This window comes from Odontesthes bonariensis, chromosome 17 (assembly GCF_027942865.1).
Source record: "Odontesthes bonariensis isolate fOdoBon6 chromosome 17, fOdoBon6.hap1, whole genome shotgun sequence".
In the NCBI taxonomy this organism is placed as follows: Eukaryota; Metazoa; Chordata; class Actinopteri; order Atheriniformes; family Atherinopsidae; genus Odontesthes; species Odontesthes bonariensis.
In genome coordinates this window covers 815524-837984 of record NC_134522.1, presented here as the reverse complement: position 1 = coordinate 837984, position 22461 = coordinate 815524, and the positions used below count along the sequence as shown (strand labels likewise).

Below are 22461 nucleotides of genomic sequence, written 5' to 3'. Positions count from 1 at the left end.
ATGTCCAAATATAATAAAAGATAAGATAAATAAAATAAGCATGCAAAAACAATAAATATAAAAATCTAGCTTGTGTGCATGAGTTGAAATGAAGGATAAAGTTTTTCATGGAATTTTCCAGAACATTTAAAGGGTTAACCACGTGCTCATTCACACTGAAAGTTTAGTAGCGCTGCAGTTTCCGAGGGCTCCCTGAATGCAGCACGGCTCCACTTCCTGTTTGCAGGAACTTTGCAGCAGATCAGCTGTTAGGGTTCTGTGGGTTAGATCAGGTTCTTTGGACCCCCGGACACACGGAACCGTGTTGGTGCCCGAAGCCGAAGCCGAACTGTCGGCCTGGTCCGCAGCTGCGACCCGGAGAGACCCGGACGCGGCTCGTTACGTCACTGTTCCGTAAGGCGGCGGTTAGATAACAGCTGAGGAGCAGCTTGGCCCGCACAGGTGAGTCGGTGTCTCCAGGGGGTAAAAACAGCCATGTTGCCTCCGTCCAGGTGTGTGTCCCTCAGTGCTTTCCGTATGTAAACTCAGCCTGCCAGAGCCTCCTGTCACAGGTGTGCGTTGCGCGTGACGTCCAGCAGGGGGCGGTAGTGACTTTAAAGACGTGTTGGGTGTTTTTCCATCCGTCAGTCAGTCTGAACTCAGCATGTTTCCTGTTGAGCTTCATTTAATCTGTTAACAAACAGCACCCGTACCCTCCTCTTCCTCCTCAGCCTTTGGAAAGTCTGCAGAATGTGCCTTTACATGTTCTGCTTGAACAGTGCTCGGACGTCCCAGGAACAGATGTGGTCCTGAGGGCCGATTTCCTGAATGCTTTCATGATGTTCTGCTCTGCAGAATCTTCCTCTGAGGAACTTTGTTTTAAACTCAAACTGGAGATTTTAAAGGGGATGAAAACAAAGATGAAACATGTGGAATTAATGCAGTATAAAAGTCAAAGTGAATTGTCCCAGTGGGTCAGGCTCAGGTTGGTAGATTTAAGCCTGTAACAAACACCACAGAAGAAGAAGCAGAAGCAGATGTTGTGGCTGGAGTGAGTCACAGTTTCCTCTGAGCAGCTCTGCTGTGTTCAGGGTCAGTTTTTAAAAAGGAAAAGCCATTGCATTCATGGCTCTGACTGTGTGCTGACCTCACTGAGAATCAAGGCATTGCAATTCAAAGAATAAATAAATCACGAAATTATGAATAAACTCTTTTATGAGTTGAGCAGAATCTTTTGCAGCTTGAAATCTGTGTCGATCTAGCCTGGCTGACGCGTCCACATCTGGATGAGATGGTGGTCTGGGAACTCGGTGTGCATTTTCTCGTATTTGAGGCGTGGTTTACGAATGCCTAGAGCCGTTTATTGGGCGCTACGAATGTCTATCAAATGGCGTCTGGTTCTTCCCATGCTGCTTTGCGCGCGATTCATAGCCAATTGTATCACTTATACCAGATGACGTATGTAGAGTGACAGAAATTTGACGAGGAAAAAGAAGACGCGTTGCTCTTTTTTAAAAGTAAACTTGCGTTCTAAGCTACTTAAAACACTTTCTAAGGCTGCATCGAACGGTAACGTTGTGTCCGCTGCCATGTTGGATTAACACTCTACAAGCTTCGGTGTAGCGCATAGCAACGTCGTCATCGTCTTAGATTTGAGGTGATAAATTAAACCCGACGTGGAGAAACTCTTTGAATGATGTACCCCCTCTAGAAATTTCAGCTTTACATGATTTGCAAATTGCTATCCGTTGGTCTTTCTCAGATACACTGAAATACGTCCACACCGCAGACATGTTGGCCCGAATGCTGTTCGCGGTTTTTGCTCCCGCCATCACAACATTCTGTTTCGGCCTTGTTGTTTCGGTGATAAAAGTCTTTCTTTCTTTGGGCCATTTTCGGCCGAAGATTTTCGGTGGCCGAATTTTTGGTGCATCCCTAGTTACCAGTCCTGTCCAAACCGGTTCTGGTTCTGTCTGTACTCAGGCCATGACCCAGCAGGAGCAGCAGGAGTTCACGGAGAGCCTGGAGGCGGCGCTCTCCTGGATGAGGGCGGTGCAGGAGAGGCTGAGGGCCAACGACAACACCGCGGGGCCCCGGGACGCCCTGGAGGCCCGGCTCCGGGAGACCAAGGTGAGGCCCTGTTCTGCTCAGAGACGCAAACTTGATACTTTAACTTGATACTTGAAACTTGAGATGTTTTAACGTGGAATCGTTCAGAAGATTCTTAAACTGAAATGAAACGTTCCTGTTTGTGGATTAAAGAAGAAAAAAAGTAATATTTCTACCCCCTACCCGAACCAGGGTTTGAATCCCATTCCTACTTATCTTAACCTCTTCTAATATAAACCTGATGAACCTGGTTCAGGCTGGAAATGTGCAAAGAGCTGCTGTCAGGGTGTTCCCATCCAACCAGTCTGTAGAGAGTTTAAATAAGGTTACCCCCCCACCCCCACCCCCGCTCCCCGGACTGATTCCAGACTTTAATTTAAAGTCATTTTCCTACATTTCAGTTCCATCATGTAGACATTTAAACCCTTTTTATACACAGTCCCCTCATTTCAGGCTCCATAATGTTTGGGACAGCTGGCGGCCATGTTTGTTTTGCTGTAAGTTTCCACCTTCTGGTGCTCAGAATCGGCAGCTTTCTGAAGGTTCTGAGTTAGCTTTCTGAAGGTTCTCTGAGGGTCCGAAGGCGTCAGAGCCCGGGAACACTGATTCCTGATGACCGAGCAGCTCTCAGAGGGTCTGCATGGAGGCGTGATGCTCCTCAGGTGTTGAGGTTCTCCCACTTGTTCCTGCAGAAAATCCAGCAGTCGGAACATGAGGGGCGCGTAAAGATGGACGTGGCGCTGGTGGCGGCGGAGAGCCTTCTGCAGAGCGGAGATGAAGAGCTGAGGAACGCCACCCACGCCCAGCTGAAGGAGCTGAAGAGCCAGTGGGAGGAGACCTGCACCTACATCATCCACTGCCACAGGTGAGCCCACAGGTAACTGCCCAGGTGGGTTTCAGGTCACACTGAGTCGCACAGGGTCCAAAGGTCCATAAATAGATATGTATAGAATCATAGATATGTATAGAATCATAGATATGTGTAGAACCATAGATATGTGTAGAACCATAGATATGTATAGAATCATAGATATGTGTAGAACCATAGATATGTATAGAATCATAGATATGTATAGAACCATAGATATGTATAGAATCATAGATATGTATAGAATCATAGATATGTATAGAATGGCTAGATGTCTCGTCCGCGTTGCTGGGCAACGGAGTCGAACGTCCGCAGATGGCGGCCATCTTAGCACAGGCAGCTCTCTCGCCAACAACATTGTGTTGATGGTGAAACATTCAAACATTCAAGACATAACTTGCTTAATTCTCAAACGTTTAGGTTATTATAAACATCAAAGTAGTAAGCTAATTATCACACTACAGACGAAGTCCATATTTATTTTTTAAAATAAAAACGTAAATATTTCACGTTTATTTGCCCCATGACTCAACTTTATTTATCCCTTGGGATGACTCCCTCAGGGAAATTCAAGTCCCCAGTAGCTCCAAACACACACATAGGATCTCTATAAATCTAAAATACAGTATAATATAGAATAATTAATATAATATATAATTAAGATATAATTAATATAGAATAATCTAAAACAAAGTGTAAAAAAGAATATAGGCTATACAAGATATACAAAGTAAAGAGAGTTAAATAAAATAAGTTATAGCACTATGGTTGAGTTATTGCCCATATTGCACTACACTTGTGTTAATTACACATTGTATGCACATAGTCTGACCATAAATAGATAAGATATTGCACAGTAGTGACGTGAATTATTGCACAGATGACCGAATAAATAAAATATCGTACAGGGTCTTTTAGTATGTAAAATAGTGTAAAATCGTCGAAATTTCTGCGAGATACGAGCAATGTTCCCTCTAATTTTTCATGTTTCTGGGCATACACACAAGCTCCCTGAGCACACTGAGGACCACTGTGAGCAACATCAGATGTGCACGCTGTGGCCACACACCAGTATCACACTTGTTGAAAACCTTGGATCATAGCAAGTTACATGGCTTATTAAAAGAATCAAATCACAGCAGTAATTTTCATTAGTTTACTTTTAATATAAGTGATTTGGCCCACTAAAAATGAAAAAGACAAAAATCTTGTTGTTCATGAGATGTGTAGTATGTTATCTGTTATATGTGAGTCATGCTTGTAGCCTGCATGTTTTGCAGAGTAGACCTTTCTCACTCAAAAAAGAAAAAATTTCACCCAGTTTCACCGCTTGTTCTTCTGTTTGCACATACTCAAACAGCCATTCCGTTCTAAAAGAACCGCATTTCTTTTTTTATTTGGCTTGGTGAGTGGATGTGTCGCTGGCGCTGCCCGTTCGTTTCGCCATGATAAGGGGCGTGTTTTAGCTCCTAACTCTGCCGCACTGTTGTTAGCTAGCTAACCTGCACGGCGCGTATGGGCAGGGCACATATGCAAGCACTATCAATGCTCTGATTGGCTGCATAGCGTAAGTAAACCATATCGTATCATTGGCTGAACACCTGTCACTCACTGCGTTACATTGAAAAATGGTACAGAAAAACACATTATTGGTCTAATTAATCAGATTAAATTAGGTCTAGTATTAGACATTAATTAATACGTTAATGGTGAATTTTATTTTATGCGCTACATAGATTTTCTTGTGCGCTGAGAATGTGGGAGCAGCTCAGAGGGAACATTGGATAAGAGTAATAGCATCAGAGCAGATAACTTAGCGTAACTCAGGTTACCTCAGGTTTGACTGTCTCCCGGACATCTCACCCTGTGGTAAGATGGCCGACTTGTGCGGACGTTCTAAACTCAGACGTAACACATCTAGCCATTCTATACATATCTATGGGGCTGAACAAGGCGCTCATTCTCTGCTTCCTGTTCCCGCAGCCGCATCGAGTGGGTGTGGCTCCACTGGAGCGAGTACCTGAAGGCGTACGAGGAGTTTGAGCTGTGGCTGACGAAGCAGCGCCGCGGCCTGGACGTGGGGGCGGAGCTCCAGCTGGGGGCCAAGGAGAAGCTGTGGCAGCTGGACCAGCATCGGGTGGTGGTGAGCGACGTCCAGGGCCAGGTGGTGCTGCTGGAGAGGCTGCTGGACGAGGCGGCGGCGCTGCACGGCAGGACGCAGGACCCCAGCGTGGATCCACAGGCCCAGGAGAGGCTGCAGGAAGCGTACCGCGACGTCAAGGACCGGGCCGAGGTGGGCGCGCTCAGTTTTATTTATGAAGCTCCAAATTGCAACAAATGTCGTATCAGGTCACTTCAGAGATTCAGTCCGATTACACTCCACCTGTGTATGACCTATGACCTATGACCTGTGACCTGTGACCTTTGACCTTTGACCTTTGACCCATTAGGAGCGCCTGGCGCTGCTCCAGAGGATCAGCGAGGAGCACCAGATGTTCCACAGCTGCGTGCAGAGGTTCCAGTCCTGGCTGCTGTCCAAAACCAAGGAGCTGACGGAGCTGATGGAGCGGGATGGCCCGGCCGAGGGGAAGCTGAGGGCCCTACAGGTGAGCACACACCTGGTGGAGCAGCTTCGCCCGTCTGTCGGCCGCAGCCTGCGGACTGGGCAAAGCCAATGTCAATCAATCAACATCAAAACCAATCGGAATTTTGATATGCAGTCGCGTAGCGCTCTATGATCCTTGATAGGTTGTCTACGTTGGCACTTGATATTTGCCTATTGCTATTTATCTACCGGGTGTAGCTGGCCATCCAATAATAATTATGTTCACTTAAAGATTCTTTGTGACAAGTAAAGCTGTTCATGATATCAATTTCATAAGTATGGTTTTTATTTTCCACTAGCCTTGAATTTCCCGCGAACGTTGCCAACAATCGCAAACCCTCTGAGGGGCTAGTTCTCCGCGAACATAACCTACAGTGGAACTTGACGTGAGTTTGACGAAGTCAACAATGCAATTATGGAATTATAGAATGGCATGTTAACTAGACAATCTTTGACTAAATCATTTAAATTTAACTGTTCAAAGAAAACATGTTCACCACGAACGTTCACCACTGTTTGAGACAGTTTATAAAGTAACTAGACAATCGTTGATTGAATGCACCTCAGCTCTCGGGGGGCTCCCTAGTGGCTCAGGGCTCCAAGCTGTTGACAAGGTGCGCCTCTGGCCGCAGGTGGAGCAGCTTTGCCCGCCCGTCGGCCGCAGGTGGAGCAGCTCCACCTTCGATGCGTCCAACTGAAGCCTGAGCGGGTGTTTCTCTCTCTGAGGCTCTGGACGACGGCGTGGCGTGCGAGGAGAAGACGCTGCAGCACATGGAGGGCGTGGCGGACGCCATCAGGGCCCACACGTCTCCGGCAGGGGCGGAGGCGGTGCAGGAGGAGGCGGAGGAGCTGCGGCTGGGCTGGCAGCGGCTGCGACAGGGCCTGTGCGAGGCCGAGGACGGGCTGCGCGGCAGCCTGGACGCCCACAGCCAGTACGTGGCGCGCTGCCGCCGGCTGGGCGAGGACATAGGGCGCCTCCGTCACCTGTTGCAGGGGCTGGACCGGGAGCTGGTGGTGGGGGGGCCGGAGCCCCGGGGCGGCGAGGAGCACAGCGAGGAGCACAGCGAGGAGCACAGCGAGGAGCAGATGGAGGGCCGGTGGAGGAAGTACACGGTGAGCCACATGTCAGAAGCATTATTTCATCTATCAGATTGTAAGGTTAGTCTGTCACAAGGCCGGTACACGTGGCCACATGACCAAGTATTAAAAGGACAGTTCGCCTCTTTTGACATGAAGCTGTGTAACATCCCATATCAGCAACATCATTTATGAACATCTTCTTACCCCCTGCTGCGTCCTGTGAGCAGAGTTCCAGCCTCGTTTTGGCGTTGATGAAGGTAGTCCGGCTAGTTGGCTGGGGCTAAACAAATAAAGCGTCTTGTTTCTCAAAACAATATGCGTTCAACAGAGTAATACATTTGCATCACAAAATCGTTTTGCATGAAAAAGTCAGACCTCGCATCGCTTGGCGCTATTTTTGCCTCCCTTGATATCAATGCGTCAAGCCACCTAGCGATAGCTGCACCTGTTACAGTGTTTACTGCTCGGAAGCAGGGGACTGCTCGGTCTGCTCTTCGGTCTGCACAGTTTACATTGGATGCATTGATATCAAGGGAGGCAAAAATAGCGCCAAGCGATGCAAGGTCTGACTTTTTCATGCAAAACGATTTTGTGATGCAAATGTATTACTCTGTTGAACGCATATTGTTTTGAGAAGCAAGACGCTTTATTTTTTAAACCCCAGCCAACTAGCCGGACTACCTTCATCAACACCAAAACGAGGCTGGAACTCTGCTCACAGGACGCAGCAGGGGGTAAGAAGATGTTCAGAAATTATGTTGCTGATATGGGATGTTACACAGCTTCATGTCAAAAGAGGCGAACTGTCCCTTTAAGAAGCTCAGCTGCAGGTATTGAAGATAAACGAAGGCAGGTAAACTTAGGAGGGTCTAAGGCAGTGGTGGAGCAGTGATTTTAAATGTGGGGGTGTTCCAGGGGGGGCACATGAGCACCACATCAAGCCCAGAGACACAACGCTGAAGTTGGCATCCAATCGCGAATTTAATGGATGGGCATAAAAGGCCATTTTACTGCATTTTTTTTGCATTTTGATCGCCCTAAACTAGATCCTGTATGGAAACTACATTGGTTACACTGCTCAAATCTGGATGGAATTATTCTAAAGAGGGTACAGGGTCTTTAAAACACATTTTATGATTTGTTAAAACTTTATTTGGTCATTGAAAATTCAAAAAGGTGAAATCATCTTGCTGTAAAAGTGGGGGTGTTGAAACACCCCCATCCCCCACGGGTGCGACGCCCATGGTCTAAGGTAAAAAGAATGGCAATTCAGTTTGTTCAAGAGGGGGAGAAAGTTAATAAGACGATAAGGAGGCACGGCAGCTTGGAGGATGCTTGTGATTGGGAGATGCAGCTAGATTTAGGAAATAAGCTTGTTGTTCCCCAGGAGATAGCCTCTACAAATCTAAGGCCTGATATAGTCTTGTGGTCTAGGAGTAGAATGAGAGTCTATTTCATAGAGCTGACTGTTCCTTGGGAGGAATTAGTAGCAGAAGCATATGAAAGGAAAAAGCTTAGATATGTGGAGTTGGGGGCAGAAGCAGAGCAGCGAGGATGGAAGGTTAGAATCTGTCCAGTGGAAGTAGGATGTAGAGGATTTGTTGCAAAGTCTGTTGTCTCATTGCTGAGGGAGCTGGGTGTAAGTGGACAGAGTGTGAGGAAAATAGTGAAGGAAGTGTCAGATGAGGCAGTAAAGTCCAGTCAGTGGGTTTGGATTAGAAGAAGCAATAGCAGCTGGGGGCCCAGCAGGGGGAGCACTTAGGGTAAACAGACTCTTGGAAAAAGCAAAGAAGAAGTTCAAGATATTTAAGTGGAGGGTGTGGCCCATGTGAGCCTTTTGAAACAAGGCGGCCATTTTAGGTGAGTTGGCCTGTATGGCTTTGTTTTTGCTGGCATTTTTAGTGACTGTAGGACTGTTTAGGTGAGTTTGTCTGCTGAATCTGCTATTGTGTCTTGTCCTGCCTCCACCTCTGGCACCCTCTATACTTTCATTACACCCTACCCGAACCAGGGTTTGAATCCCATTCCTACTTATCTTTACCTCGTCCATTTCTACCCCCTGACTCTGGTCCATTTTTTCTTTTCTTTAGCACAAGTTTCTTGTGTTTACCTTAAATTTTGGGTTTCAGTAAATGCATTAGTTCATCAGTTGTGTGTGTGTTGCAGGGGGTGAGGAACACGCTGGCGGGGGAGGAGTCTCAGGTGGAGCTTCTGAAGGCTCAGCTGAAGGAGCTCTTCAGGTTCTCAGAGGACTCTCGTCACCTCTCTGACGACGTGCTCGCTGTGGTCAAAGAGCATCAGAGGTAGCTGTGTGTTCATTACTTCGAGTCAGCAAGAGTTGGGTTATAATGAGAAGGTTGGTCTCCTCAGATCATGTTGATCATTCAAACAGAACCAGACCTCTCTCACCTGTAAGGAACGAAGGAAGGAATTAATTGATACAGCACTTTTCCGTCCTAAAAATTCAAATGAAACAATGAAAGCACAACGCGGTATCAGAGACGGATAAATCCTCCCATCCAGAACACGGTCCCGTTCAAGGGAAACCAGTTTAAACAGATTTCTGTTCTTCAGCCCAAAGTTCAGGAGCAACAGCCTGATCCCAGCCTTTATGTCATCAGGCTGAGAAGAAAGATGCATTCTGTGTAATATTGTAGGAAAGATCAGCCAGTGAGGAATGAGAATAAAGCGTCGTTTCCACTATGCAGTCCGGTACGGGTCGGTTCAGAACGGTTCGGTACGGGTCGGGTCTCTTTGGGGTCAGCTTGTGTTCCCACTGTACAAAGGGGGCCCTCAGGGGTGGGCGGAGCCGAAGCGTAAATAACAAATAACATCCATAATGTGGAACCACCTCCAAGCTTCTTCAGCTTAATGCCACACAGGCTCGCGGTGCGGCTGGAAAACTTTTTGGTTTGGCCTAGCGCCATCGAGCTCCCGCTGCACAGCCTCCTCACCAACACCGGAGAGCAGAGCCTGGAACCGGTCCTGTGTGCTCGGTACCCCAAGCAGAAGGGTTACAGACATGGGAACCATGGGTTCCATGGTAACGAGTTCCATGGTAACGGGTTCCATAGGACCGGTTCCAAGGGTGTAACTTTGGGTCTACCATTGGGGGGGTTAAACTCGCAGCATATTTATTTATTTATTTAATCATTTTCTTGCTCGCTAATTTGCCATTCCTGTGTTAGAAATACATTGTGATACTTTTACTGATTTAGGCTACTTAACGTAAATGCAGCAGTTCACTTCACTATTTATGCCATAACGACACAGTAGTTAAATTCAGTGTTTAAGCACTAGCCAACATTGGCAGACGACAAGAACTTAAAGATTAATCAATTTCATCACTGTATTGGCACCTACATGCAGCAAATGTATTATGCACAATGCAACTCTCGATACATCACACAGTACAGGGTGGCACACTGGAGTGCAGCTTGCACCTTTATTCGGAACTGATTTCACATATTGCCCACTTACTATCACATTAAGATTGCTATTAATTAATAATAATAATACTAAAGGAGTCAGACCTGTTACTGATGGTGAACTTGTCTTTAATGTCGGGTGTGTTTCCAGAACCACTAAAAACAGCTGTATAAACCTCTGCTGAAAAAGGACAATCTTGACAAGACACAAATGAACAACTACAAGCCTATCTCAAATCTCCCATTTTTAAGTAAGATCATTGAAAAAACGGTTTTTCAACCACTTAATTACTTTTTAAAACAAAATAACTGCTATGACACCTTCCAGTCAACTTTTAGACAGAACCACAGCACTGAGACTGCTCTGACAAAGAGTTTAACAACATATGTCTGAATACAGACGGTGGAAAAATGTCAGTCTTAGTTCTACTAGATGTCAGTGCTGCATTTGATACAGTTGACCACAATATATTACTAAAACGACTGGAAAACTGGGCGGGTTTAACAAATTTCACGGAAAAACATATGTTTTGACTGTTAAGCCCGGTGAAGATTTAACACATTAGCAGTTATTCCAGTTGTCAACGCCGCTTAAAAAGGTGATTTTCTTCTCTTCTAGCATTATCGTGACAGGAGAACCATGCCAACTTTGGATGCAGTTATCTTAGCGATAGCAATAGCCTCAATATACATATCGTTGGAAAGCTTAGTTTATGGCCGTGTGAGCACAATAACTTAGTTTTGTAAATTTTACCAAAGCGACTGGTTTCGCCTTGCAGGATCACATATAAGGAACACATGAGGTGAACGTCTTGGTATGTGCAAGACAACATTCAAGATTTTCGCGCTAGCTTTGTGAACTTTCTGAGCAGCCGTCACAGCCCTTTTCCATCAATTTAACTCTCGTTAATCCACCTCTTAGCACAACAAACCCCAAAAAAGTGTGACTGTTTTGGAGCAAACAGCAACTTAATACAGTTCAGTGACATTGGTTCCACACAGTGATCCCTGGCACCCTCTGGCACCACTCACCAGGTCCAGCGGCTGCGCATAAACAAACTTTCGGTAGAGAAATTGGGTTGGGTAATACCAAGTAGTCGGTTTGGGGGGGGTTACATTACAGATTATTTAAAACATGATGCTATCTTGAAATGAAATGAATGAATAAAGAAAACAAACAAAAGTTATTCATTCAGAATTTTATGATATTTTTTGATGATTTGATTTGATGATATTGGGGGGGTTATATTAGCTGGATCTGATTTTTGAGGGGGTCATGACCCCCGTATCCCCCGTGCAAATTACGCGCATGACCGGTTCGCTTTTGTGGTAGTGGAAACACTGAAATGAGAGAACCGTTCTGAACCGACCCGTACCGGACTGAACCGACCCCTGCAGAGTGGAAACGGGGCTTTAATATTTAAGAGCTCAGTAAAAGATAGCATTCTGACGGAGGTCTTCGGTGTCTCCGTGTGCCTCAGTGTGAAATGCAGAGCGACCCGGCTGTGTTCAGAATCTGAACTGGGTCTGAGGAGCGTCCTCCAGGACCCGCTGCTGGTTTACACCCAGTGGAGCCACGAGGTCTCTCAGGTTCTGGAGGCCTCGGCCGAAGTCTCGGACTTCTCCCACATCGCCCTGCTGGTCCAGAGGATAGAGGTAACTACCCCACAGACACACACACGGGTCACCTCAGAAACAGGTCTAGGCCCAACAGGTCCAGGTCTAACCCTATCCAGTAACTTGGACTCATGTGTCCTGTGTGTCAGAGTCTGCTGCAGGACAGCGTCCAGCTGCAGGAGCGCCTCAGCCTGCTGCAGGTGAAGGGCGACCTGCTGGACTCTGTGTTCGGGCCGGACGGGTCCGACGGTCTGCGGGAGGAGCTGAGCGACGCCGTCCAGAACCGAGAGCTGCAGCACGCTGAGCTTCTGCAGAGGAAGAGCCGACTGCAGGTATACCTGTTTCCTGTTTTACTGTTTCCTGTTTCCTGTTTCCTGTTTCCTGTTTCCTTTTTCCTGTTTCCTGTTACCTGTTTTCCTGTTTCCTGTTTCCTGTTTACTGTTTCCTGTTTTCCTGTTTTCCTTTTTCCTGTTTCCTGTTACCTGTTTTACTGTTTCCTGTTTCCTGTTTTCCTGTTTTCCTGTTTCCTGTTTACTGTTTCCTGTTTCCTGTTTTCCTGTTTTCCTGTTTCCTGTTTACTGTTTCCTGTTTCTTGTTTTCCTGTTTCCTGTTACCTGTTTTACTGTTTCCTGTTTCCTGTTTTACTGTTTCCTGTTTCCTGTTTTCCTGTTTTCCTGTTTCCTGTTTACTGTTTCCTGTTTCTTGTTTTCCTGTTTCCTGTTTCCTGTTTTACTTTTTCCTGTTTCCTGTTTCTTGTTTTCCTGTTTTACTGTTTCCTGTTTCCTGTTTTCCTGTTTCCTGTTTTCCTGTTTCCTGTTTCCTGTTTTACTTTTTCCTGTTTCCTGTTTTACTGTTTCATGTTTGTTTACTGTTTTATTGTTTACTGTTTTACTGTTTCCTGTTTTACTATTTTACTGTTTCCTCTTTTACTGTTTCCTGTTTCCTGTTTCCTGTTTCCCGTTTCCTCTTTTACTGTTTCCAGTTTTACTATTTTACTGTTTCCTCTTTTACTGTTTCCTGTTTCCTGCATGGTGTGCAGTGTGTCTTTAAAACATTTGAGGAAACTGGACAAGTGGAGGACAAAAGAAGAAGAGTCAGAAGTGTCACTGCAGCTGTTTCCTGTTTAGATGGAAATATGTAAAGAAATGAGGTCTGAATGCGATCAGGTGCATTTCCACAGTTGGCCACAGGTGGGCAGTGTCCTGTGCTCTGACGACTTATTAATAAACGATATATTTTCTTCAGATTTGTAAAGAAATGAGGTTTGGATCAGAACTTCTGGATGTTCCTGTAGAGAAACTAACATCTGATCAAACCCACAAACCAGAACCAGATCAGAAACGCATCTGGACTTTGGGTTCTGGTCCATTTAACGGAGTGAGAATAAACGGGCCGTGTTCTGTTCTGTTCTGTTCAGGGTTTCATCTCAGCAGCCAAAGACTTCGGGGAGGCCCACCAGCTGATCCGGTCCAGCCTGGAGGCCTTCAGCGATCGTCTGCAGGCGGCTGACGTCCTGCAGCCCGACATCCTCGCCAAGAAGAGCCAACTGGACCAGCTCCTGGTGAGTCAGAACCGGGCCGGTTTCTGCACAGTGTGGAGGACCGGGTCACTGACCCACTGTGTGTGTTCAGGTTCTGCAGAAGGACCTGCAGGACTCTGAGGTCCAGCTGTCGCTTCTGGAGTCACTGGTTTCCTGCAGTCAGAACCACAGGGCCCGGTCCGAGAGGCTGAGAGGGGACTGGAGGGAGCTGCAGAGGAGAGTCCGGGTGAGGTTCTGCTGGGTTCTGCTGGGTTCTGCCGGGTTCTGCTGGGTTCTGTGATGGGTTCTGTGATGGGTTCTGATGGGTTCTGCCGGGTTCTGATGGGTTCTGTGTGTTCAGGCCAGAGTTCAGCAGGCTAAGGACGGCGTGTTGGACCATCAGAACTTTCACGGACAGCTGCTGGGCCTGCAGCAGTGGATGATGGTCATGAAGCAGAAGCTGGAGTCCTTCTGCGGCGCCGCGGGGGGCTGGAGCGTGGCGGGCCGGCGCCGCGAGGCCGAGGTCAGTGTTCTGATGATTTTTTTTATCCTGGTTCTTCCTGCTCACTGAAGGGAACAGAACCCTTCAGGTTTTGAAGGGAACCTGGTTGAATCAACAGGTTCGATGGAGCTCAAACTGTGTTCTGATTGGCTAAAACCCGGCTCTGGTTCTGACCCTGTGTCTGCCCACAGCGAGCGCTCGGAGAGTTCCCAGATAAGGAGCTCCAGCTGCAGCAGGTGGAGGTCCAGGGCCAGGCGGTGCTGGACCGGACCTCGGAGGACGGGCGGGTCCACGTCCAGCAGGACCTGCGGCGCCTCAGGGAGGAGTGGGACCGGCTGTACGCCACGAGCCTCAATGTCCACAGGTACCTGAGTTCACCAGGGTGGGGGGTGGGGGGATCAGGACCGGTTCTGAGTCTCTGTGTCTGTCAGGCTGCTGGACCGCTCAGAACCGGGGCCCCAGAACCAGGACGACGGGACCCAACAGTCATCGGTCTCAGACGCTGAAGGACGGGAAGACGAGGGTTCTGCTCTCAGCAGAGCCGCCCAGTGGACCGGAGCTGGTGTCGCCACGGCTGGAGTCGTACAGAACCGCCAGGACCCGGCAGGGTTCGGTGGGGCCGGCCGTGGTGAGGACAGCGTGGACACCGGAGGAGCAGATCGGACCTTCACGGTAAGAAGTCTTCATGTCTGTTAACATGGGCCGGAACCAGGACCCAAACCAAGTACCGGGGGATCCATTACGGTGCAGAACTATGGATCAAGTCGGGTTCAGTCAGACCAGTGACCAGAACAAAGCAGCTGCTTCGACCCGGCTTGGCCCGGGACAGAAGGACGGTGTAAAACCAGAGCTAAAGGATTCTTTTTGGGTTCTTTAAGCGGGTCGTAGGCAGAACCTCTGAGCAGACACACTCAGGCTGGACGGTCGGCTTCTCAGAACCGGACCACAGGGGAGGATTAGAGAATGTTATCCAACATCCAACCTCAGAACATCTGGTGGTGAAAACGGTCCGGGTTCAGAACCTGTCTGTGGACCGACAGGAACACGTTAAGCCCTCCATCTATCCTTTTTTTTAAGGTAAACACAAGAAACTTGTGTGGGATACAAACCCTGGTTCGGGTAGGGGGTAGAAATAGAAGAGATAAAGATAACTAGGAATGGGATTCAAACCCTGGTTCGGGTAGGGGGTAGAGATACTCTACTCATTGAGATACTTCTAGACTTAGTAGGTTTGATTTTCATACCAGCCCACTTTTGATTTTCTTCATGCATGGCACTGTTGTAGTCACCAACGTCATATCATCCATGTAGGCCTTAATTGGTGTAAGGCGCATGCCATCCTGACGTCTCTCTCCACCTACAACCCACTTGGAAGCTCTAATTATCTCCATGGCCATTGTAAATGCTAATGGAGAAATCGTACACCCTGCCATAATGCCTATTTCTAGCCTCTGCCAACCTGTTGTGAAATCTGCTGTACTTAAGCACAGTCTAATATCCTGAAAATGTGCTCTTACTAAGTTAACAACTACTACGGGCACTCTAAAATAATCAAACACTTTCCAAATAAGGCTATGTGGCACTGAACCAAATGCATTTGCTAGATCTAGAAATATAACATGCAAGTCTTTATTCTCCATCTTGGCTATCTGAATCTGATGCCAAATCATGCTAGTGTGCTCTAAACACCTTTGGGGTCTTTGCCTCCTGTCAGCCGTCTTTCCAATCTGTCACATGGTCTTTCCCTTGTGGTCAGCTGCCCTATTCACAGCAGTCATGGCTAGATTTGGATTCAAATCAGAAACTTGTGCCAAAGAAAAAATGGACCAGACTCAGTGAATAATTCCCTATAATATAGATCAGTGAGCAGTGCTGACCAACATGTCATTGGGGTCATCAGGTGGGAACCTCCTGTCATCAGAACTCTCAGCTCTTACGTGGGACTAACTGGGCCTGAACAATGGTTCTGCAGTTCTCCATCAAAGTTCTGAAACAGAATATCAGGAATCTCCTCTCCTTTATACTACTGGGAGCCGGATGCTCCAGCTCAGCCCAGTCCTGGTCCTGGTCCTGGTCCTGGTCCTGGTCCTGGTCCTGGTCCTGGTCCTGGTCCAGGTCCTGCTGCCCATCTCCTGTCGGGCCGAACAGATGCAGCAGGATTAGAGGCTTGTGACGGACGTGTGACCCTGGTCTGGTGTTTTGGGCTTTTCAGGACCACAGAGGACTGGACCGGTCCAGGTGGAGGCAGTTTGAGGCCTGGCTGTCCAGAGAGAACGAGCTCCTTTCAGAGATCCTCAGCGCCAAGGAGGCGGGACTCGGCACCAAGGAGGTCCAAACCAGATGGGAAACACTGCAGGTAAAAGCTCTGTGATCACATGTTGCTCCTTCCCTCACCATCTTCAGGTGTTTGTTCTGCTCCCCGGGCTCAAACTGCTTCCTTTCACTTTGGGCTGGTTCTGGACACGTGTTGCTTTGAGGGTGTAGGAAACAGGTGTGAAACAGGTGTGATACAGGTGTGTTCTGCTGCAGGCTCTCAGGTCCAGGGTGCCGTCGGGTCAGGATCAGTTCCAGCTGGTGCTGCAGGACAGGAACGGCGGTCTGGCTGATCCTGGGCCAGGTGAGGATGCGGCTCTGGAGGAGCTTCGGTATCGCTGGATGCTCTACAAATCCAAGCTAAAGGATGTGGGCGACATCAGGGCCAGAACCAGACCCGGGACCAGAAGCAGTGTGAAGGTGAGAGTGTTTGTACCATGATGAAAATATCCTTCATGTGGAACAAGGTCATACTGTCAGAGACCGACCGGACCGGACCGGACCGGACCCGTCCGAACTCACAGAACATAAAGACGTTGTTCACGTGTCCACTGCTGCTACGCTGCACTGTAACCACCAGGTGGCACTGTTATAAATCTGACTGGTGAACCAATGAGCTGATGTTTTCTGTGTCTGCAGAGAGCCGCAGCCAATCAGGAGGAGCCGCCCACCAAACCAAAGACACAGAAGGTCAGTGCCCCCCCTCTCTCTATAACAGGGAACCGGTGACCCTCTAAAGGAACCCGGTGACCCTCTAAAGGAACCCGGTGACCCTCTAAAGGGAACCCGGTGGCCCTCTAAAGGGAACCCGGTGATCCTCTAAAGGGAACCCTGTGGCCCTCTAAAGGGAACCGGTGGCCCTCTAAAGGGAACCCGGTGGCCCTCTAAAGGGAACCGGTGGCCCTCTAAAGGGAACCCGGTGGCCCTCTAAAGGGAACCGGTGGCCCTCTAAAGGAACCCGGTGGCCCTCTAAAGGAACCCGGTGGCCCTCTAAAGGGAACCGGTGGCCCTCTAAAGGGAACCCGGTGGCCCTCTAAAGGGAACCCGGTGGCCCTCTAAAGGGAACCCGGTGGCCCTCTAAAGGGAACCCGGTGGCCCTCTAAAGGGAACCGGTGGCCCTCTAAAGGGAACCGGTGGCCCTCTAAAGGGAACCCGGTGATCCTCTAAAGGGACCCGGTGGCCCTCTGAAGGGAACCCGGTGGCCCTCTAAAGGGAACCGGTGGCCCTCTAAAGGGAACCCGGTGGCCCTCTAAAGGAACCCGGTGACCCTCTAAAGGGAACCCGGTGATCCTCTAAAGGGACCCGGTGGCCCTCTGAAGGGAACCCGGTGGCCCTCTAAAGGGAACCGGTGGCCCTCTAAAGGGAACCCGGTGGCCCTCTAAAGGAACCCGGTGACCCTCTAAAGGGAACCCGGTGATCCTCTAAAGGGAACCGGTGGCCCTCTAAAGGGAACCGGTGGCCCTCTAAAGGAACCCGGTGGCCCTCTAAAGGGAACCGGTGGCCCTCTAAAGGAACCCGGTGGCCCTCTGAAGGGAACCCGGTGGCCCTCTAAAGGGAACCCGGTGATCCTCTAAAGGGACCCGGTGGCCCTCTGAAGGGAACCCGGTGGCCCTCTAAAGGGAACCGGTGGCCCTCTAAAGGGAACCCGGTGGCCCTCTAAAGGGAACCCGGTGATCCTCTAAAGGGACCCGGTGGCCCTCTGAAGGGAACCCGGTGGCCCTCTAAAGGGAACCGGTGGCCCTCTAAAGGGAACCCGGTGGCCCTCTAAAGGAACCCGGTGACCCTCTAAAGGGAACCCGGTGATCCTCTAAAGGGACCCGGTGGCCCTCTGAAGGGAACCCGGTGGCCCTCTAAAGGGAACCGGTGGCCCTCTAAAGGGAACCCGGTGGCCCTCTAAAGGAACCCGGTGACCCTCTAAAGGGAACCCGGTGATCCTCTAAAGGGAACCGGTGGCCCTCTAAAGGGAACCGGTGGCCCTCTAAAGGAACCCGGTGGCCCTCTAAAGGGAACCGGTGGCCCTCTAAAGGAACCCGGTGGCCCTCTGAAGGGAACCCGGTGGCCCTCTAAAGGGAACCCGGTGGCCCTCTAAAGGGAACCAGTGGCCCTCTAAAGGGAACCGGTGGCCCTCTAAAGGAACCCGGTGGCCCTCTGAAGGGAACCCGGTGGCCCTCTAAAGGGAACCCGGTGGCCCTCTAAAGGGAACCAGTGGCCCTCTAAAGGAACCCGGTGGCCCTCTGAAGGGAACCCGGTGGCCCTCTAAAGGGAACCCGGTGGCCCTCTAAAGGGAACCCAGTGGCCCTCTAAAGGAACCCGGTGGCCCTCTGAAGGGAACCCAGTGGCCCTCTAAAGGAACCCGGTGGCCCTAACTTTGTGTCCCTGTGTGTGTGCAGAGCGCCGGGCTGCTGCAGAGGGCGTGTCGGCTGGCTCTTCTTCTGTGGTTCCTGCTCCTCGCTCTGCTGCTTCTCGCCTTCCTGCTGCCCCTCCTCGGTGAAGGCAGCAGCTGCTCCCTGTCCAACAACTACGCCCGCTCCTTCAGCGTCATGCTGCGCTACGACGGCCCGCCCCCCACCTAGGAACCGGATCCACCAGAGTCCAGCTGGCATGAATGTTTTTATGCTGTTCCTCTGTTAGCTTTGCTGTTGGCACCGCTCAGCGTCTTCCCGCTGAACACCGACCCTCCAGGCTGAGCTCAGTCTGCTCTGCATCGTGCTTCTAACAGGCCGACCTCCACCACGGCTCACCTGGCTGCAGGTAATCATTCTCAGGAGGTTTCATCACAACTCCAACTCCTCTGGGATCCTCACCTCAGACCAGTTTTTTCTTCTTTTATTGACTTCTTTTTTTATCCATGTGCCATTAAAGTAACCATGTGTAAGAGTTGCTGCCATTGAGTGTGACGCTTGGAGATGGGAACCATCCCACAGGGTTAGGGTTAGGGTTGGGGTTAGGCCCAGGCCCAGGGTTGACGGTTGGAGATGGGAACCATCCCACAGGGTTAGGGTTGGGGTTAGGCCCAGCGCCAAAGAACAAACTGCGTCTGTATCTGTAGCAGAAAACAAATGTTTATTCTTATTTCCTGCCTTCATTTATCCTGAATCCTCCTCTTCTCTTCTTGTTTTCTCTTCTCTGACCACGTTTTATTCCCCTGCTGACATTGTTTAATCGATTTATGATATAAAGGCTGGTGGTCACTGTGACGCATGAAAACACTCCCGAGTTTTAACAGGAAACTTTCTAAACTCAATAATCTGATGCAACAATTAATCTGCATTAAAGCACCTCTGAACAATCTGATGAGTTTCTGCTCTTTGGCTTCCTGTCTGAGTTTTTTATAATAAATGAGTTTGGTTGAAGTTTCTTTATCCCGTCTGTACGGCACCACATTACAGAAACCTCAATTCTACGACGTATCCCTGATTCTAAGAGCGTCCTGTCCCGAGCACAGATAAATCAGACCCTTTATATCACCAGTACAGCTCTTATATTTATATATTATAACAGCAACAGTTCCACCTCACACCAGAACATAACATGTTTTCATCTGTAAGGGTTTTCCACTTCTCTGACAGACATTGAGATGTAAGAAATTGAATAAGGTTTATATTCTGGCTGCTGGTGGTAATGCTTTGGGTTTGGGTCAAACCTTTTTTCACCTTGAGGTGGTAATGCAGTCAGCTGTTTGCCCCCCACCATGAAAACAATGCCTGGTGTGTCTGGCACCGTGAGCTTAGATGCTGAGGAGTAGGGATGGGAATTGATAAGATTTTTACGATTCCAATTCCATTTTCGATTCTGCTTAACGATTCGGTTCTTTGTTGGTTCCCTTATCGATTCTCATTTGGAGAAAAAGGACAACAAACCGGTCGATCAGCATCAACTTTGTTTAGTTTAGAAGTAACACGAGTCATGACACACAAACCCAACAACGGTGAGGTCCACATTGGTCTATCATGGCCTGGGTAATTTAACTCTTCCTGCTCTGGTGAAAGGAGAAGCTGGAGGTAGAGGTGAACTGGGGGTAGTACCACCAGCCTCTGGCTCTGAGCCAGTCAGGCTCTGTCTCTCATGATTTCATCTAAATGTAATGCCTGAGAAGGCATTCATTTAACCTTAACCGTTACTAACAGCAGCTTTTACAATCAGGCAAATGGTGCTAACATGATAGGCAGTGTTTGTTAGTTAGTTAGTTACCTGCAGTGTTAGCCGAGGACATGCTAACGTTTCTAATGTTGCTGGGTTCAGATTCACCAACGTTAGTCCGGAGCAGATCGAAAACGCGACATTCATTCATAGTTATTGCATGTTGGTAGTATTTCCTCCCTTTGGTGAAATATTCACTTTGCAAGTGGCCCTGTTGTCGTCTTTTTTAGGGATGTGTAACCAAACTTTCCAGCGTTTGTACCGCTTGGGCGCCATGTTTACTGTTGGCTGCTGGCTGCGCTGGACTCGCCACGCAACGCTGCGCGGTGACGTCATTCGCGCCCACTGGAATCGATAAGGGAATCGTTTGCAAAATCGCCAAACGATTCCAAGGAATTGAAACACTGGGAACCGGTTCTCGATTCCAATCCCTACTGATGATGCTACAACGAGAGGAACGAGCTGAAGGCTGCAGCCATCAAACACTTCTGAGGGGAACGCCAAACCAGAAGAACATCCGGTGCAAACCTTTCCTGACTGTTGCCCTCTGACTGAAAGGAAACATTTCTGACCTGTTAAAAAAAAAAAAAACATTTTCTGCCCTGTTTTAACAAGTTGACACAGTTTTCTGAGGTCTGACTGAAACGTATGAGACGGGCTTTGGTCCAAATATCTGTTTAAACAGCAGCTTCCCCAACGGAAACCCTTCTGAGACCTGAGGGCTGTTCAGAGGGGCAAAGACTGAGCAGCTACCCCCCACCCCCCTCCCGTCACCATGACAACAACTCTCATCAAAATGTTAGTAAGTCAAACAAACTTTTTATTTAGAACTTTCCATCCAAATATTACAGGATATTATATCCCTTATTTCCTCATGGTGAGTATTTCAGAACATTTAGCAACAGGTTCAGTGATGTGGGTGAAATAGTAAAAAAATTACCTCATCTCGTCCTGAACTCTTTTCTTGGACCTTGTTGGAAAACCTCATGAGGTGAAGGAACAGAATGTAGCTGACATGAACTGAATGAGCTGCAGAGAAACACAACAAACTGATATTTAGCGTGAAACGCCGACTGGAAACCTGGTGGCTGCTGCCATGTGCGAAGGTTTGGCGGGAAAATGCATTGCATCACTTCCTGTTATCTCGTTTGTGTTCTGTGGAACTTCTTGCTTCTCTGGGATCATCAAATATCACTGCATTGTGAATATAACTGAACCATGTACTGTTTTATTGTAGCACCTATTTATACGGATCTTTGGTGTTTCTGCATGTTTTTCACTTTTTAGCGGTGTGTCTGGTTCTTTAGCTTAGCATGGCTACCAGTTCTCTCCCTCCATCTGCTTTCACCTGCTCCGTGTGTCAGATGTTTAGTTACTCTTCTGCCTCCTTCAGTGATAATGGTACATGTAACAAATGTAGTCTTTTTGTAGTTTTGGAGGCGAGGTTATCTGAATTGCAAACCACCCAATAGCTCCCCCTGGGTTCCCTTTAGCTGGTGTGGAGCCACCTAGCGTAGCTAACCCCATTGATAGAAGAGCATAAGAACAATCCCAGGTTTCTCTTCAGCACTGTAGCCAGTCTGACTAAGAGTCTGAGCTCTGCTGAGCCAGGTATTCCTTTAACTCTCAGCAGTGATGATTTCATGAGCTTCTTTATTAATAAAATTGTTTCTATCAGAGAGAAGATTGATGGAGTCCTTCCCACTATTATCAGTGATGTATCATCAAGTACAGCAGCTTTAGAAGTATCTTTAGAACCTGATTTATATTCAGACGGCTTCTGCCCAGTTGATCTCTCTGAACTAACAACAGCAATAGTCTCTTCTAAACCATCAACTTGTGTTTTAGACCCAATCCCAACCAGACTGTTCAAGGAGGTTTTCCCCTTAATTGACACTTCCATATTGGATTTGATCAATCTGTCTTTGTTGACAGGATATGTACCTCAGACTTTTAAGGTTGCTGTAATTAAACCTTTACTTAAAAAACCTACTCTTGATTCAGAAGTGTTGGCTCATTATAGACCTATATCCAATCTCCCTTTTATGTCTAAAGTTCTTGAAAAAATAGTTGCAGCTCAGCTTTGTGATCACTTACACAGAAATAATCTGTTTGAAGAGTTTCAGTCAGGATTCAGAGTGCATCATAGCACAGAAACTGCACTGCTGAAAGTTACCAATGATCTCCTCTTAGCCTCTGATAGCGGACTTGTGTCTGTGCTTGTCCTGTTGGATCTCAGTGCTGCATTTGATACGGTCGATCACAGTATCTTATTACACAGACTTGAGCCTTTTTTTCAGC

The 22461-nt window shown here is 48.3% G+C and overlaps 1 protein-coding gene across 1 annotated transcript; it reads left to right on the top strand.

Annotated features, from left to right (window-relative positions):
* Positions 1-187: 187 nt before the first annotated feature.
* On the top strand, positions 188-19311 carry syne3 (spectrin repeat containing, nuclear envelope family member 3). The gene is made up of 18 exons (XM_075447704.1): positions 188-441; positions 1963-2109; positions 2781-2953; positions 4940-5249; positions 5407-5562; positions 6288-6674; positions 8808-8944; positions 11551-11725; positions 11836-12018; positions 13104-13247; positions 13318-13452; positions 13567-13728; positions 13899-14071; positions 14139-14379; positions 15920-16063; positions 16237-16440; positions 16660-16710; positions 18411-19311. Exons 2-18 carry the CDS (start codon positions 1966-1968, stop codon positions 18591-18593), a joined length of 3102 nt encoding a protein of 1033 aa, XP_075303819.1. The 5' UTR covers positions 188-441; positions 1963-1965; the 3' UTR covers positions 18594-19311.
* The last annotated feature ends 3150 nt before the right edge of the window (positions 19312-22461 follow it).

Bases quoted from the DNA above. Each gene is read 5' to 3' on its own strand.
- syne3 (XM_075447704.1), top strand. From the start codon at position 1,966: ATGACCCAGCAGGAGCAGCAGGAGTTCACGGAGAGCCTGGAGGCGGCG. The intron at 2,110-2,780 runs GTGAGGCCCTGT...TTGTTCCTGCAG, and splicing joins CCCGGCTCCGGGAGACCAAG to AAAATCCAGCAGTCGGAACA. The intron at 12,019-13,103 runs GTATACCTGTTT...TGTTCTGTTCAG, and splicing joins AGAGGAAGAGCCGACTGCAG to GGTTTCATCTCAGCAGCCAA.